The sequence below is a fragment of the Capra hircus genome, chromosome 16 (genome assembly GCF_001704415.2).
Source record: "Capra hircus breed San Clemente chromosome 16, ASM170441v1, whole genome shotgun sequence".
Lineage (NCBI taxonomy): Eukaryota > Metazoa > Chordata > Mammalia > Artiodactyla > Bovidae > Capra > Capra hircus.
This window is the reverse complement of record NC_030823.1, coordinates 78,346,720-78,360,672: the sequence shown is the minus strand read 5'-3', so window position 1 is coordinate 78,360,672 and position 13,953 is coordinate 78,346,720. Positions and strand designations below refer to the sequence as shown.

General features: G+C 54.5%; 1 protein-coding gene across 1 annotated transcript; it reads right to left on the bottom strand.

Moving 5' to 3' along the window:
- Positions 2,386-11,026, bottom strand: LOC102177267 (alpha-1,3-mannosyl-glycoprotein 4-beta-N-acetylglucosaminyltransferase-like protein MGAT4E). Its single transcript, XM_018059972.1, has 4 exons — positions 10,974-11,026; positions 5,125-5,254; positions 4,211-4,367; positions 2,386-3,539 (listed from the first exon to the last, which is right to left on the bottom strand). Exons 1-4 carry the CDS (start codon positions 11,024-11,026, stop codon positions 2,386-2,388), a joined length of 1,494 nt encoding a protein of 497 aa, XP_017915461.1.

Here is a 13,953-nt window from a genome sequence, read left to right as displayed (position 1 = left end):
ATTTTGTTGAAAGAGTTTCTGCATCTGTTCCTTTCCGGCTGCGCTGGGTCTCTGCCTGCGCTCAGGCTTCCTCTGGTTGCAGTGGGCAGGACTCCTCTAGTGGCAGTGCTCTCCCCATGTGGGGCACAGGCTCCAGGCTGCGCGGGCTTCGTGGCTCCTAGGCATGTGAGATCTTCCCGGACCATGGATCAAACCTGTGTCCCCTGATTTCTAACCACTGGATCACCAGGGAAGTCCTGTTCAATGTAAGGGTTCATAGTCAGACAAACTGCCAGTAGCAAAATCTTTGGTAGTTTATTTGTGATTATACTGAATAGAAACGTATAGATATTTTGCATAAATTAATAAATTCTGTATTGAAAATATTGTAATGAAGCCTGAGTATTTTCATTTAATGGTTGTATCTTGAAGCTCTTTTCGAGTCGTACTTAAAAGTTTTTTTTTTATAATAGCAATCAGGTAATTTGAAACTTCTTATTTCAGACAACTAGAAAAGCTGAACAAAATACATATAGCATCTGATTGAAAGCGACAGCAAGATTTCAAGGTAAGGAAGAATTACCAGGCTAATGCTAAAAGGGTTTCTGTCAGCTGAAAAAAGCCTTATCAAAATTTTAAATAGAAATTCACCCAAAGACTTTGCATTCATTTTACTGGTTAACACGTATTACAGGGAACATGGTATTTTTTAAATCTTTTTTCGATGTTTAGCTCACTGGTAATGAGTCCGCCTGCCAATGCAGGAGATGCAGGTTTGAGCCTTGGGTGGGGAAGCTGCCCTGGAGAGGAAATGGCAACCCATTCCAGTAGTCTTGCCTGGAGAGTCCCATGGACAGAAGAGCCTGGCGGGCTGCCGTCCACAGTTGCAAAGAGTCGGACACGACTGAGCTACGGAGCATATGTGCACGCGTGGTCTTCCGTGATGTTATCCTGTTTCTAGTGAAGTGGCTGAATATATCCCAGGGAGAGGCAACTAGTTATATTCAAACACTGTTTTTTAAAAAGTTAACTTCAGGAAAAATTTCAAAACCCCCTCAAAACCCTACAAAACCCTTTCATTTATGTTTTTATTGGGCTTCATCAATTTCGTTCATCAAATGAAAGAGAACTGGTACCTATGTTGCACTTAATTTTAATTATTGATGTTTGCATTAAGTTCTTTGTTGGTGTCACTCAAGTTTGGTTCATATTATTACTACTAACCTTGAGTCTGTACCCAAATATTTCCTAAATAGATACAGGCAAGAATGTGTGATTCTGACTCCTTATTTTTCGATGGGCATAGAAAGATTTCTAAGTTACATATTGTTTCTTTCCTCTAGAAGGTTATAGCTGCTGGTTCAGCTATTCATAACTTTATGAGGCAGATAACAGACATTTCAGTTCTCTGGTGAAAGTAAATTGCCCTCTCCTTAGAAAAATGCACTTGTGTAAACACAGTTCTAGCAGAGTCATGAATACTTGGCGCGTCCGTTCCTGAGTCCCAGATGAGCAGGCTGAGCAGGCTTTCCTCCAGCAAGGTCTTAACCTTGACACCTTAGAGGCTTGGGTCTTCCTGTGGTGTGTGTGTGTCCCCCCGACCCCAGAACTCATACCTTGAGATCCTAACCCTCAAGGGGATGGCAATAGGAGGTGGAGCCTTTGGGAGGCGAATGGGGCTTAAGGGAGGGGTCCTTTCGAATAGGATTAGTGCCCTCATAAAGGAAGTTGGAGAGCCCCCTGCCCCCTTGGTGCACGTGTGAGGACGCAGCAGAGAGACAGTGTCTGTGAACCAGGAGATGGGCACTCCCCAGACACTGAACCTTCTGGCACGTTGACCTTGGACTCCCAGCCTCCAGGACATGAGAAGTAAAGTTCTGTTGTTTATAACCCCTGGAATATAGCAGCCTGAACTGACCGAGACAGGCGTGTGGACGTGAGCCACTGTCAGCCCCTCCATGATCATGGTGCTGTCACGACTGTGGCGAAGTGACAGGTTCTTCCTGGAAAGATCTTGGGGTGTTATAATTGTGTGTGGATGAGAATCAAGGCAGTTCCTGGTGCCTCCCCCCTCTCTCTGGACCCCGGAAGCCAGAAGGGTGTTGTCTCATTGGTGGCCCTCATCGGTCTGCACCTGCTCTCTGATGCAGCCTGCGGAAATCGAGAGTTGGGGCGACAGTGCCTCTCGGCTTGCCTGGGGCAGGCCGGTTATGTCTGCTGACCTGCACAGTCTCACTACTGCCTCCTTTCACTGTCACTCTCAACAGTGTCCCAGGCAGGAGGACAAGTTACGTGCTCACCCAGCTCAAGAGTGAACAGGCCTTGACCAATTTCTAGCTTTATTTCTTGCCAGCCGAGCCGATTCCATCTCCAAGCCCCACCCTTCCCGGTTCCCCGCAGCGAGGTCTACACTTCCTCTTCCTCTTCCTCGTCATACTCCGTGGTCCAGACTTTGATCTGCCTGATCAGAAGCCAGGACTCCTGGGCCTCCAGCACCAGCAGCCGGATGCAGCCCAGCGCCTCCAGTGAGTCTTCTTCATAAGACACCACCTGGTCCAGGTGTCCCTCCACCACCGGGCCGAGCAGGGTGTAGCGAGCACAGCCCTGGAGGTCCTCCAGGGGCCCATAGCCCAGCTCCACCTGCCCTCGCTGCAGCTGGTGCTTCCTGTCTTTGTTGGAGCCCGTCAGCACCTCGACGCGGGTGACCTTCTGGGGCTTCTCCAGGATCACTGTCAGGTAATTGCCTCGGACGGGGTTGAGGGTGGCGAAGCTCTCCTTGTTCAGGGTGTAGGCGTACTGCGGGATGTTGTTGAACAGCATCACCATGTCCGTGCGCACACTGGCTGTGGGGTTGTCGGGCTCACCAAAGACCTTCTCCTTGTCTGCAGGGAAGCAGGAGCTCTCCAGCCCGGAACGGTTGCCCACGTGGTGGAAGACTGAGGAGCCGAAGCGGATCGGCATGTTCTGGGCCAGGAGAAGAGGGAACTCAGAGAGGAGCACGTGCGTGGGGGTGTCCCTGGGGAAGACGAGGAGGAAGGAGGCCAGGCGGGGGAGGTCGCTGGAGTGGAACACCTTCCCCGCGAAGCTCAGGCTAGAGAACTCCAGGGTCACCCAAGGCAGCTCCTTCCAAGCAGACAGCGTCCAGTAGATGGTGGAAATAAACTTGGGCTTGCAGCGAACCCAGTCGTCCAGCATCAGGAAGTATTTGGAGAGGTTGGCAGCGAAGTTCATGAGGAGGGCGTGGTCGGCCTTCTGCTCGGAGTACAGGGCCTCGCAGGGCGAAGGGTGGTCCTCGGGCCTCAGGGTCCCCAGGGGAGGGGGCCCGCCGAGCTGGCCCCGGAGCACCAGCAGCTGCCGGGCCTCGATGTGTGTTCGGAAGAGGTCAGAGATGTTGGCCACCGTCTGGCTGAGCCGTTCAGGGTCGGAGTCCGACAGGGACACCAGCACCACGACACAGCCCAGCTCGGGGCCTGAGGACGCCTGGAACAGGGACCGCAGGGTGTCCAGGAGGCGGCTCTTGTTGGGGTGCAGTGCCGAGGAGACGCCCACCGTCAGCAGCTCTGGGAGCGGGGAGCAGCGGTTAGCACCTCCCGAGGGTGGGCAGGTCCCAGGCCTCCCCCCACGGCCGCCCTAAGGGCCAGTGCCCGAGACAACTGCCCACTTCCATTCCCAGGGAGAGCTGACTGCTGGGCAGGAGACGGATGTGGCTTGCTTCCCTCTCTGTTTTGAAAGGCTGTTGGCCGGGGCAGGGGGCGGGGGGCATGGGGGGTGTCCTTTGAAGGACAATGCTCCCTTCGGTGGAGAAGGTTGCCAGGTCCAATGGGATGTTTGCTGGCCTTGACCTCAGAGTTATCTTAGTGGCTGTGTGTCTGCCAGACCTGGGTTGGAGGCTCTTCGGGGAACTGTGTAGACCCGTGGGCCCTAGCAGTGCGGAGCCCAGTGTCCCTATCTCTGCCCCTCCCCATCTGGCCAGGCTCTCTCCCACCTGTCCCCCTCCCCGAGGGGCCTGTCCTGAGTGAGTTTCCCTGATGGACAGTCCTTGAGAGGCTGCTCTGTGCTCCTTAGCCTGTCGCTCACGCGGGCGCGGGCAGGTTCGGAGCAAAGACGCCTGCCCCGCCCTCCGCGGCCGGCCCAGGCTTGGAGCACCCTCTGTCCCCGCCCTCCTCCTCCTGGCCGGTCTGTGCCCTGGTCTGCCGTCTCCCAGTCTGGCCACCACCTTGCACCCACTCACTCTTTTCATGGGGAGGGGCCCCGGCCAGGAGCTTGTACTTGGCGCGTTGAAGCCCCGGGGAGGCTTTCTCCATGTCCCTGAAGGCCTGCAGACGGTTCTCGACTTCGGAGCTGATTTGCTGATGGCTGAGTTGCCACAGAATTTTCTTCTTTTCCTCCTGCTCAGAGTAAGGTGAGCATCAGCCCTGGGCTTTCCCCTGAGAGCCAGGCCAGGCAAGCCTGGGATGCAGCCATCCAGTACCCCCCTCATCATGGACACACACAAGGCTCTCTAAAAGGGTTAGGGGTCCCCCAGCTTGTGCAGAAGGCCGACGGGAAGGGCCTGGCTTATGCAGCATGGAGACTCACCTGGCCCTACCTGGCCCGTGTCTGACTACTCCACCCTCGAGCTGGCAAAGGTCACTTAACTCGGCTCAGCCCGTGCTGGGCTCTGTGACAGACGCTGAAGGCTGGTGTCTGGTCCTGTGCTCAGCTCTGTTTTGGCCAGTTCTGACCGCACACACATCTCTCAAGCACCTTCCTTCACCAACCCTATGCTAAGCTCGGGCTGGTCTGAGGCCTTCCAGAACAGCGTGGGCTCTAGGCCCGGGCATGGCCCGGGTGGGACTCGGTCTCCTCCAGGTGCAGCAGTGCCCGCTGCTGGGGAGTTCCTTCGGGGCTCAGGGATGTGGCCCCCAGGTGGCCCTCCCGGCGGGCGGGTCTTGGCAGCCCCTGCGCACGTGAACGCCCTCCCTTCCTCCTTGCCTTTACCCCAACTTTGTATCAAGGCTGGCTCAGCACTGATCTGACCCTCTCCTGATCCTTCCAGAGCTTTCTCCTCAGAGCGCACACGGTGAGGCTAGGGTGTCTGCGTAACTGGGAAGACTCCCCGCTGAAGGACTGGCACGTGGTCCGAGGGGACTCACAGGGACTCACCACCAGTAAGCTGTACATAAGTTGCTCTTCAAGCCTCTCTTGGAAGAAGGAGCCCAGGAGGACCAGGGACATGATGACCACGAGGCACTTGCAGAGGCAGCCGTGCACGGTGCGGGGAGCGGGAGCAGCTCTGCGGAGACAGGCAGGTGTGGGCCTGGAGCGCTCTGGCTCCGCTTCCTCCCCGCCTCTCCTGGAGTCTCCGGAAGCCTTCCTGCCCTGCTGACCTGCCCCTGCTGATGGCCCCCGGGAGACCGAGGCCAAGGCTGATGGCCCCCGGGAGACCGAGGCCAAGGCTGATGGCCTCCAGAGATACCGAGGCCAAGGGGGCTGGTTGCGTCCAGCCCCCTCCCCTTCTTCTCTTCCGTTGGGGCTTCCAGCTGAGACCGGAGCAACGTCTGTCCTGTATCTGCTCTTGGAGCGGCAACCCCGCCCGAAGGACGCGTTGCCGAGAGGACAGGCGGGGCTCGGCGTTAATCAGGCCTTCCCCAGGCCTCAGACTCAACTGGCGTTTCCACCCGGGTGTGACTGGCCAGCGACAGGGCCTCCTCTGTCAGCTCTCACTGCCTTCTGAGCCTGCTCCTTCCCGGGATTATGGTGGACAGATTACGAGGTTCTGAGTCAAGTCAGAGGGACCAAGGGAAGCTGATTAGTTCATGTCTCTCTCCCATCCCTGGCTGGTCAGAGGGTGGAAACCTTAAGTGGCTGGAAATTCCTAATCACGTGACGTCTTGACCGGGTTTAGAGTGTTCTGTCCATGGAGATTTTTGTCTCACAGAAAAGGTGCTTTGAGGGTTTATCAGAGAGCAGAGATTTCCCTGAGATCAAGGAGAAAACCCTTTAATGCTGCAGGACGGGGGCCCAGAGGGCTCTTCTGAAGTGGCCGAACCTGGGCATCCCTCCCGGGGGACCCTGCTTGACAACCCTTGTTCACCTTGAATGGGGGCTGCCCAGCACCCCAGCCTCGTGGCCGGTACCTGCTTCTGGGTGAGGCCAGGGTCAAGTCTGCAAGCCAGCTTTCCAGGGTTTTGTCTCAAGCCCAGGAGTCTGGAAGTTAACTGTCAGTTTGAGTCAGTAGATGAGGGGTGGGTATTGAAGAACCCCTTCCCCGACCGGAGAGCTCCCATCCTGCCCTCCATCCCAGGCTGCATGCTGGGTCTCTAAGACATCACAAGTTGGTCCCAAAGCTCCAGTTCTCCCCCGGGCCCAGGACTGCCCAGGCCTCTGAAGTTCCCCTCTCTTCTCTTTCTCTGGCCTTTTTCTTGATTAAGAATATATTTCAGTTCTTTCTTCTCTCCCTCCCCAGCTTAAGGTAAACAGAATAATAACTTTACTTATATAAACTGCAAAATGATTACCACCATAAATTAACATTCGTCGCCTCACACAGATACCAAAAAGAAAAAAAAAGGAAAAAAAATGTCCTTATGATGAGAATTTTTAAGATTTACTTTCTCAGCAGCCGTCAAATATACTCCACAGTAGCGATCACTGCGGCCACCTTGCTGTCCATCACATCGGCAGGACCCGCTTATCTGATGCCTGTAAGTTTGAGCCTTTTGATGACCTTCCTCTAGCGCCCCCTCCCACCCCACCTCTGGCAGCCACAAATCTGATCGCTTCTGTGGCTGCTGTTTATTTCACAGACCACTGAGATCGTACAAAGTTTGTCTTTCTCTGTCCGACTCATTTCATTTAATAGAGTGCTCTCAGGTTCTGTCCTGGTCGCAAACGGCAGGATTTCCTTCTTTTCGTGGTCACACGGCATTCCTTTGTGTGTGTCTCTGTGTGTCCATCACGCTTTCTTTATCCATAATAGTGTGGTATTGACTAGCCCCCCTACCTAAGAACTGTAGTCTTCTAACCAGACAGAACCTTTTGAACTAAAGACTTTTCTCCCCTCCTCTCTTCCCCTCTTTGAATCTTCTTCCAAGCTTTCCCCCTTCCCCCCTCTCTTTTCTCCTCTGGGAATCAAAAAACAAAAAAGCAAGCAAACAAAAGCCATTAAAAGCTTTGTTCTGAGGTTAGGATGGTTATAAAGAACCTCTAGAAAAAATTTTTTTCCTTGCATTAAAAAGTTATGTACAGGGGCTTCCCTGGCCATCCAGTGCTTAAGACTGCGTCCACCGCAGGGGCACAGGCTCGACCCCTGGTCCAGGAACTAAGGTCCCACGTGCCTCATGGTGCAGGCAAAATAAATGAATAAAAATACTTTAAAAACTTAAATAGTCATGGATTACTCTGATGTTCAATGTACTTTTTTTCTTTTATGGTCACTGCTTTTTAAAACCCTGTTTAAGAAATACTGTATACTAGAGTTGCAAAGATATTCTCTTATGAATCTTTCTAGAGGCTTTACAGTTTTGGTTTGCCCCTCCAGCTTTATTGAGTTATGGCTGACAAATAAAAATTATGTGTATTAAGTGCACAACTTGATGCTTTGATGCAGATTTACACTGTGAAGTGATTGCCACAGTCGCCTCACATGGCTGCCTCTTCCCTCCTTCTCTCTTCTCTCCTCTTCTTTCGGTTACTCTCCTCTGCTCTTTCAGCAAATCTCATGTATAACACGCAGCGTTGGTGACTATGGCTACATTGCTGTACCTTAGCTCCCAAAGCCTATTCATTTTGCTTCTTTTGATAAGACCTCCCCCCTCTTCCCCTCTTCCAGGTTCTGGCAACTGACATCTCTATTCTTTGCTTCTGTGAGTTTCACTATTGTAGGTTCCACATATAAACGCGATCAGGCAGCAGTTATCTCTCTGTGTCTGGCTTATTTCACTTAGCACGAGGTCCTCAAAGTTCATCCGTGTTGTCACAAAAGGCAGAATTTCCACCTTTTAAAAGGCTGTGTAATTCTTCCTTCGGTGTTTACACAGCACATTTTCTTTGTCTGTTCCTCTGTCAGCAGACATTTAGGCTGCTTCCTTTCTTAAATAATGCTGCAATGGACATGGCCGTGCAGGTGTCTTTTTGAGGTCCTGATTTCAGTTCCTTTGGACATATGAGTACCAAGAAATAGTATTGCTGAATCATAAGTTAGTTCTATCTTTAATTTTTGAGGAGCTCCCATAATGGCTGTACCAATTTATGCTCCCATCAACACTGTACAAGTGTTTACTCTCCCTCAATTCCTAGCCAGAACTTATTATTCTCATTAGTAAAAGCAATCCTAATAGAAGTGAGGGGATATCTCATTGGGGTTTTGGTTTGAATCTCCCTGATGACTAACGAGGGCTTCCCTGGTAGCTCAGACTCTGCCTGCAATGCAGGAGCCCCCGGATGACTAATGATGTTGAGAGAGAGTCTTTCCATGTACCTGTTGGCCATTCGCAATGTCTGCTTTTGAGAAATGTCTCTAAAGGTCCTTTGCCCATTTTTAATTGAGTTGTTATTATTGTTTTTTTTTTTTGCTGTGGACTCGAATGACTCCCTTACGTCTTTTACACATTAACCCCTTGTCAGATAAATATCCCGCAAATAAATGCCTTCTGTCTAGGGGCTGCTGTCCCGTCTTCTCATCTGTCCGTGGTTCCCTTCACTGCGCAGAACACAGTGCTCGTTTTTACCTTCAGGTCTGTGTTCGTCTCAAGTTCACCTTTGCGTGTGGTGTGAGTCAGGGGTTGAGGTTCATTTCTTTGCACGGACACCCAGTTGTTCACACTGGTTTTGGAAAACATGTCCCCATGGCTTCTGAGTTACCTTGGCATCTGGGCAAAGTGCAGGGAAGGATAAGCCCGCAGCTGCGTGCACGCCCGTGTCGTCCTGCAGGTCTGCTTTGGCTGCAGTCTGCATGACAGCACGGCGTGCCCCTCCCCCCCCGCGAGGTCACAATGCCGCTGTCCTGTGTGCTCAGCTCAGGAGCCTGCGTGGGCCCCAGTGCCGCCGGCTCTCCCGCGTGGACGAGCAGGCGTCCACGTGCAGTGCCATCTCTGTGACAAACCACAGCAGTTTCTGCGAGTCCCTGTTCCTTGGGGATGGTTCTCTAACCTGGCGCCTAACCTGTACCATTTTGTTAGAATAATTTATTAGTTTTTCAGTTTCTAGGTCAGCTTTGTTGACGGATGCCTTACAAACCATTTTTGTCGTACGGCTCACTGCGCTTTAGCAAGTGTGTGCAGCTGCGGAGCCCCACTGCCATCGAGACAGAGGGCAGTCCCTGGAGAGGCGCTCTGCGCCCTTCACAGCCAATGTCCGCTTCCCCGGCCCCAGCCCACCCCCGGGTCTGGAGGACTGCTGATATGGTTTCCATCACTGTGGTCTGCCTTTTCTAGAATTTACCTATGTTTATCTTTCTATGATTTCTGAGGGGCATTTCAGTTGTTTTAGCGTTTGAATACAGTGAATAATGCTGCTCTAGAAATCAACAGGCAAGTTTCTGGGTAAATAAGAGTGCGATGGCTGGTCTGTGGGGTAGGTGCAGGCTTAACTTCGTAAGAAGCGGCCAGGCTGTTCCCCAGAGTGGCCGCACCCCTGTGCATCCCCATCAGCTGCCTGCTTGGCAGCACTCGCTACTCCAGTCCTTCAGTCTGAGCCGTTCCAGCAGGGCTGGGTTCGGGTCTCATTGTGCTTTATCCCTTGTGTAAATTAAGACGATTTGCATACAGTAAAACCCACCTTCTTCCTTGTAGCGTTCCCTAACTTTCAGTGCACACACCCAGCTGCGCAGTCACCATTGTAATCAGGCCGCAGCCTGGCGCGGCACCATCGCCTCCAGAGCTCCTCGGGCGCCTTTGGAGCCAGCCCTTTCCTCACTTCTAGCCCACGGTGACCACGCTCCTGCTCTCTGCCCCCAGAGCGTCCTGGCAGTGGAAGCCGTCTGTCTCCTCGAGCCTGCCTCTTCCGCATTCACGCTGCTGAGAATCATGTTTCGAGAAGGAGCTTGGCGCCTCGTTCGTCTTCCCGCTGAGAGACGCTCTACTGCGCGTGTGGTCCGCAGCATCTCTGCAGTCACAGTTTGCTGGATGTTTGGGCTGCTTCCAGCCTTTGGCAATCACAGATAAAGCTGCTAAAGACGTTCCCTTTCAGGTTTTTGTGTAATGTGTTTTTATTTCTCTCAGATAAACACCCAGGAGTGCAACTGCTGTGTCATATGATGTATTGTTCACATTACAAGAAACTGCTAAACTTTTTCTAAAGTGGTGCCTCATTGTAAACATCCACCGGCATTGTACGGGAGTTCCAGTTGCTCTTCAGCGATACCTGCTTGTCAGTTTAAAAAATTCAGCCCTTCCCGTAGGTATACACGTAGTATCTACTAGCAGCCATGGCTTACGGTGGGCTGGCTAAATTTGTAGGTGTGCCCACCGAAATGCAGATGCAGTGTCTCCGGGACCTCACTCACCAGTGGCTCCAAAAGACGGTGAGGGAACATGCCGGGGGGACGTGCCAGGCCATCAGCTGGCATAGAAGCGGGTTGGGGTTACGTCCTTGCTCCCCAGTGAACTCCCTGGAGGGCTGGTCAAGAGCCTGGAAGTGTGGGGACAGCGTCCGGGCTAGAGGAACATGGCTGGATGACCGGGGACGTGCGCAGAGGTGGCAGGTTCACATCCGCCAGGGAACACCCGTCCTGGAGGAGAGGCTGGGGGACGAGGAGGGCGGGCGATGGAGACCCCCGTGGTGCCAGCACGGCACACGTGTGAGCTGAGTGGCCACAGGGAGCCCCACCTGGATGAGGACTCGTTAAGGCTGACTCTGCTTCTGTTGTTCCTGGACGCGCAGCCTGCGCTCAGGACCGCGTGCAGAGACACCCAAGAGCATCCTTCCCTAGGAGACCAGCCAGACGCCTCCCTGCTGACAAGCGGACCGTCTTCTCGGGAACAGGCACTCTGCCCAAGTCTGAGTTTGCTCACCTGCCTGAGGCGCCCAGGCAGCACCGCTCTCTGAGGGTCGAGTCCACTGGCATGGGTGCCACAGGGCACAGCCCAGACCAGGAGACCCACCCCCAGCAAAGGAAGAAGGGCTGGGGCTCACGCCACCCTCTGCCAGGCGTGGGGGGCGCCTCCAGGAGCTGACCACGTGCTGGGCTGCCTGCGGGGTGCGTGCAGCCCCGTTAGCGGTAAGATTGCGAGGGTGGGCGTCGCCTCCCCTCGACGTTCTCGGTGCTGAGAATGGCGCTCCCCCACCCTGCCCCCAGCAGACAAGAAGCAGATCTGCAGCCAGTCTCCAACCCCATCCAGCTCAGAGAGCCGGGCTCTCGGAGCTGCCTCAGCTCCGTGACTCAGCGCTGTGCCCTTTCCTGGCACGGTGCCACCCCTGGTGACCCCCGCCTTACGTGGGCACAGCAGCGCCGCTCAGGAGTGCTGGACACGGTGCCCCAAGGCGGCCCAGCGGCAGCACCGTGCATTCAAAGTGACCTGCCCCCAAACCGGCCATAGACATGGCGGTCCCGAGACCAGGGGTGTGCCTCCCCCGAGACCACTGCTCAGGAGGCCCAGCTTCCACCATCAACCTTCTCCAGGACTTTGCTCTTCCCCCTCTCAGCAGACACCTTGCTGGGTGACTCACGGAGAGATCAGATCCTTTCTGGCAAGAGCAGAATCACCTTCCCAACACACGAGAAGAGAACAGGCCCATCCCTGTCCCCCGCCGTCTTGCCTTCCCTGCCCGCTCGGCCTCATTAGGTCAGAATAAGCTGCCCTCCTCCTGTCCGAAGCGAGACCGCAGGCAGAGAGGACCTGGGTGTAAAGAAACCGGATGCTGTCTGGAGCCACGGCCTCTCTGGCCGCACCAGGCCGTGTCTCCTGTTGCGGGGCACGCACTCCAGTGGGCACCGGGTCAGTAGTGGGGGCTCTCAGGGCTCCCTTGCTGTGGTGCTCGGGCTTAGCTGCCCTGCGGCCTGTGGGATCTTCATCCCCCAACCAGGGATCGAAGCCACATGCCCCACATCAGAAGGCAGCCACTGGACCGCCAAGGAAGTCCCTGAGCTACTTCAAAAAACATCAGCAAAACGGAACAACCCCAGACCACCCTCAACGCAGCAGGTGCCAGAGGTGTGCGGAGCCTTCCCCTCTTTCTTCCAGGAAGCAGGAGAAGACACCTCTCCCCAACCCGACCCCCCATGGAAGATGTCCTCCGTCTGCTGGAAGGAGCATGACGACGTTGCTGTCAGGGGCAGAGAGTGGGCGAGAGAAGTCTGCAGACACAGACTTGGCTCAGCAACATTCTCATCTTCCATCACATCCCACGTCTGGTTCCTTCTGCACATTCGCCCCTCTTCACTCAACCCAACAGGAAAGCATTTAGGTTTTGCCGCTTCTCTGGGTCTTGATTTCCTCAGGAGGGCACCCTGGGTCACATAAAACCCGTGGGAAATGAGTGTGAATGCTCCTCTCCTGTGTACCTGCCCTGTGTCCATTTAGTTCCCAGGACCAGCTCTGTGACCTATGCTAGGACGTTTCCGAGCACAGAATGGCAGGAGTCCCCTCAAGAATACTCGGAGCCCATCAGACGGGGGTCAGAGCTCCCCAGGTGACCCTAGCGGTAAAGAACCCACCTGCCAATGGAGGAGACGTAAGCGGTGCGGGTCCGATCCCTGGGCCGGGAAGCTCCCCTGGAGGAGGGCATGGCACCCACTCCAGTATTCTTGCCTGGAGCATCCCGCGGACAGAGGAGCCTGGCGGGCTATGGTCCGCCGGGTCGCAAAGAGTCAGACAGGATTAAGCAACTTAGCCCGCAGACTGGTGTGAAAGTTGTTGTTATGGACGACGGCCACGGGGTGGCAGCATTGCTTCAGGCGCAGAGCTGGTTACTCAGGTGACCAGGGCCTGGGGGGAAGGTCCTGTTCCTTGCTTGTCAGTTCCAGCAGAATGTGCCAGAAGAAAACCCCAAAGCTTGTGTCTCAAGACTTCTTCCCCCTGTCCCTTTATCCCCCAGAACATCCCACTTCCTGCAACAGCACCATGGGGTCGGTGCTGGCATCACAGGTGGGGAGACCCTAACTGAGGAGGCTGGAGGTGGGACACCCATCCCCAAGACCAGGAGCCCAGGGAGCTCTCAGAGCTCCTCCCCCAGGCCCCAGCCCCGTGTGGGTGCAGCCCCTTGGCTTCACTTCAGGAGGGCACGTCCCGATCTGGACACTGTGGGCTCAAGCAGGGGAGCAGGCCCTCCAGGGCCATCAGAGGCACTCGTGGGTGGGCACACCCTCCCAGTGCCCCCAGCCTTGGGAACCAGGCTTGCTCAAGCTCTGGGGCTGCGACCCCAGCTCAGGCCACCAAGGCCCGTGGGGACAGAGTCAGCGTTCTGGGCTTCTTTTTTCAGTGTGTTTGGAATTGGAGTCTGTAGGCGACTTGCAGCGCCCTAGTTTGATTTTCGTCTCTTTTTGATCTACAGCAACTCGATTTGTTTAGATGTCAGTTCAGCTCAGTCGCTCAGTCGTGTCCGACTCTGCGACCCCATGAATCGCAGCACGCCAGGCCTCCCTGTCCATCACCAACTCCCGGAGTTCACTCAGATTCATGTCTATCGAGTCAGTGATGCCATCCAGCCATCTCATCCTCTGTCGCCCCCTTCTCCTCCTGCCCCCAATCCCTCCCAGCATCAGAGTCTTTTCCAGTGAGTCAGCTCTTCACATCAGGTGGGACCAGAAGCCATGATCTTCGTTTTCTGAATGTTGAGCTTTAAGTGATGGGACCAGATGCCATGATCTTCGTTTTCTGAATGTTGAGCTTTAAGCCAACTTTTTCACTCTCCACTTTCACTTTCATCAAGAGGCTTTTTAGTTCCTCTTCACTTTCTGCCATAAGGGTGGTGTCACCTGCATATCTGAGGTTATTGATGTTTCTCCCAGCAATCATGATTCCAGTTTGTGCTTCTTCCAGCCCAGCGTTTCTC

Bases quoted from the DNA above. Each gene is read 5' to 3' on its own strand.
- LOC102177267 (XM_018059972.1), bottom strand. From the start codon at position 11,026: ATGCCAGTGGACTCGACCCTCAGAGAGCGGTGCTGCCTGGGCGCCTCA. The intron at 5,255-10,973 runs GTGAGCAAACTC...CTGTCTCCGCAG, and splicing joins TGCCTGGGCGCCTCAGGCAG to AGCTGCTCCCGCTCCCCGCA. The intron at 3,540-4,210 runs GTGAGTGGGTGC...CCCCGCTCCCAG, and splicing joins GGCCCCTCCCCATGAAAAGA to AGCTGCTGACGGTGGGCGTC.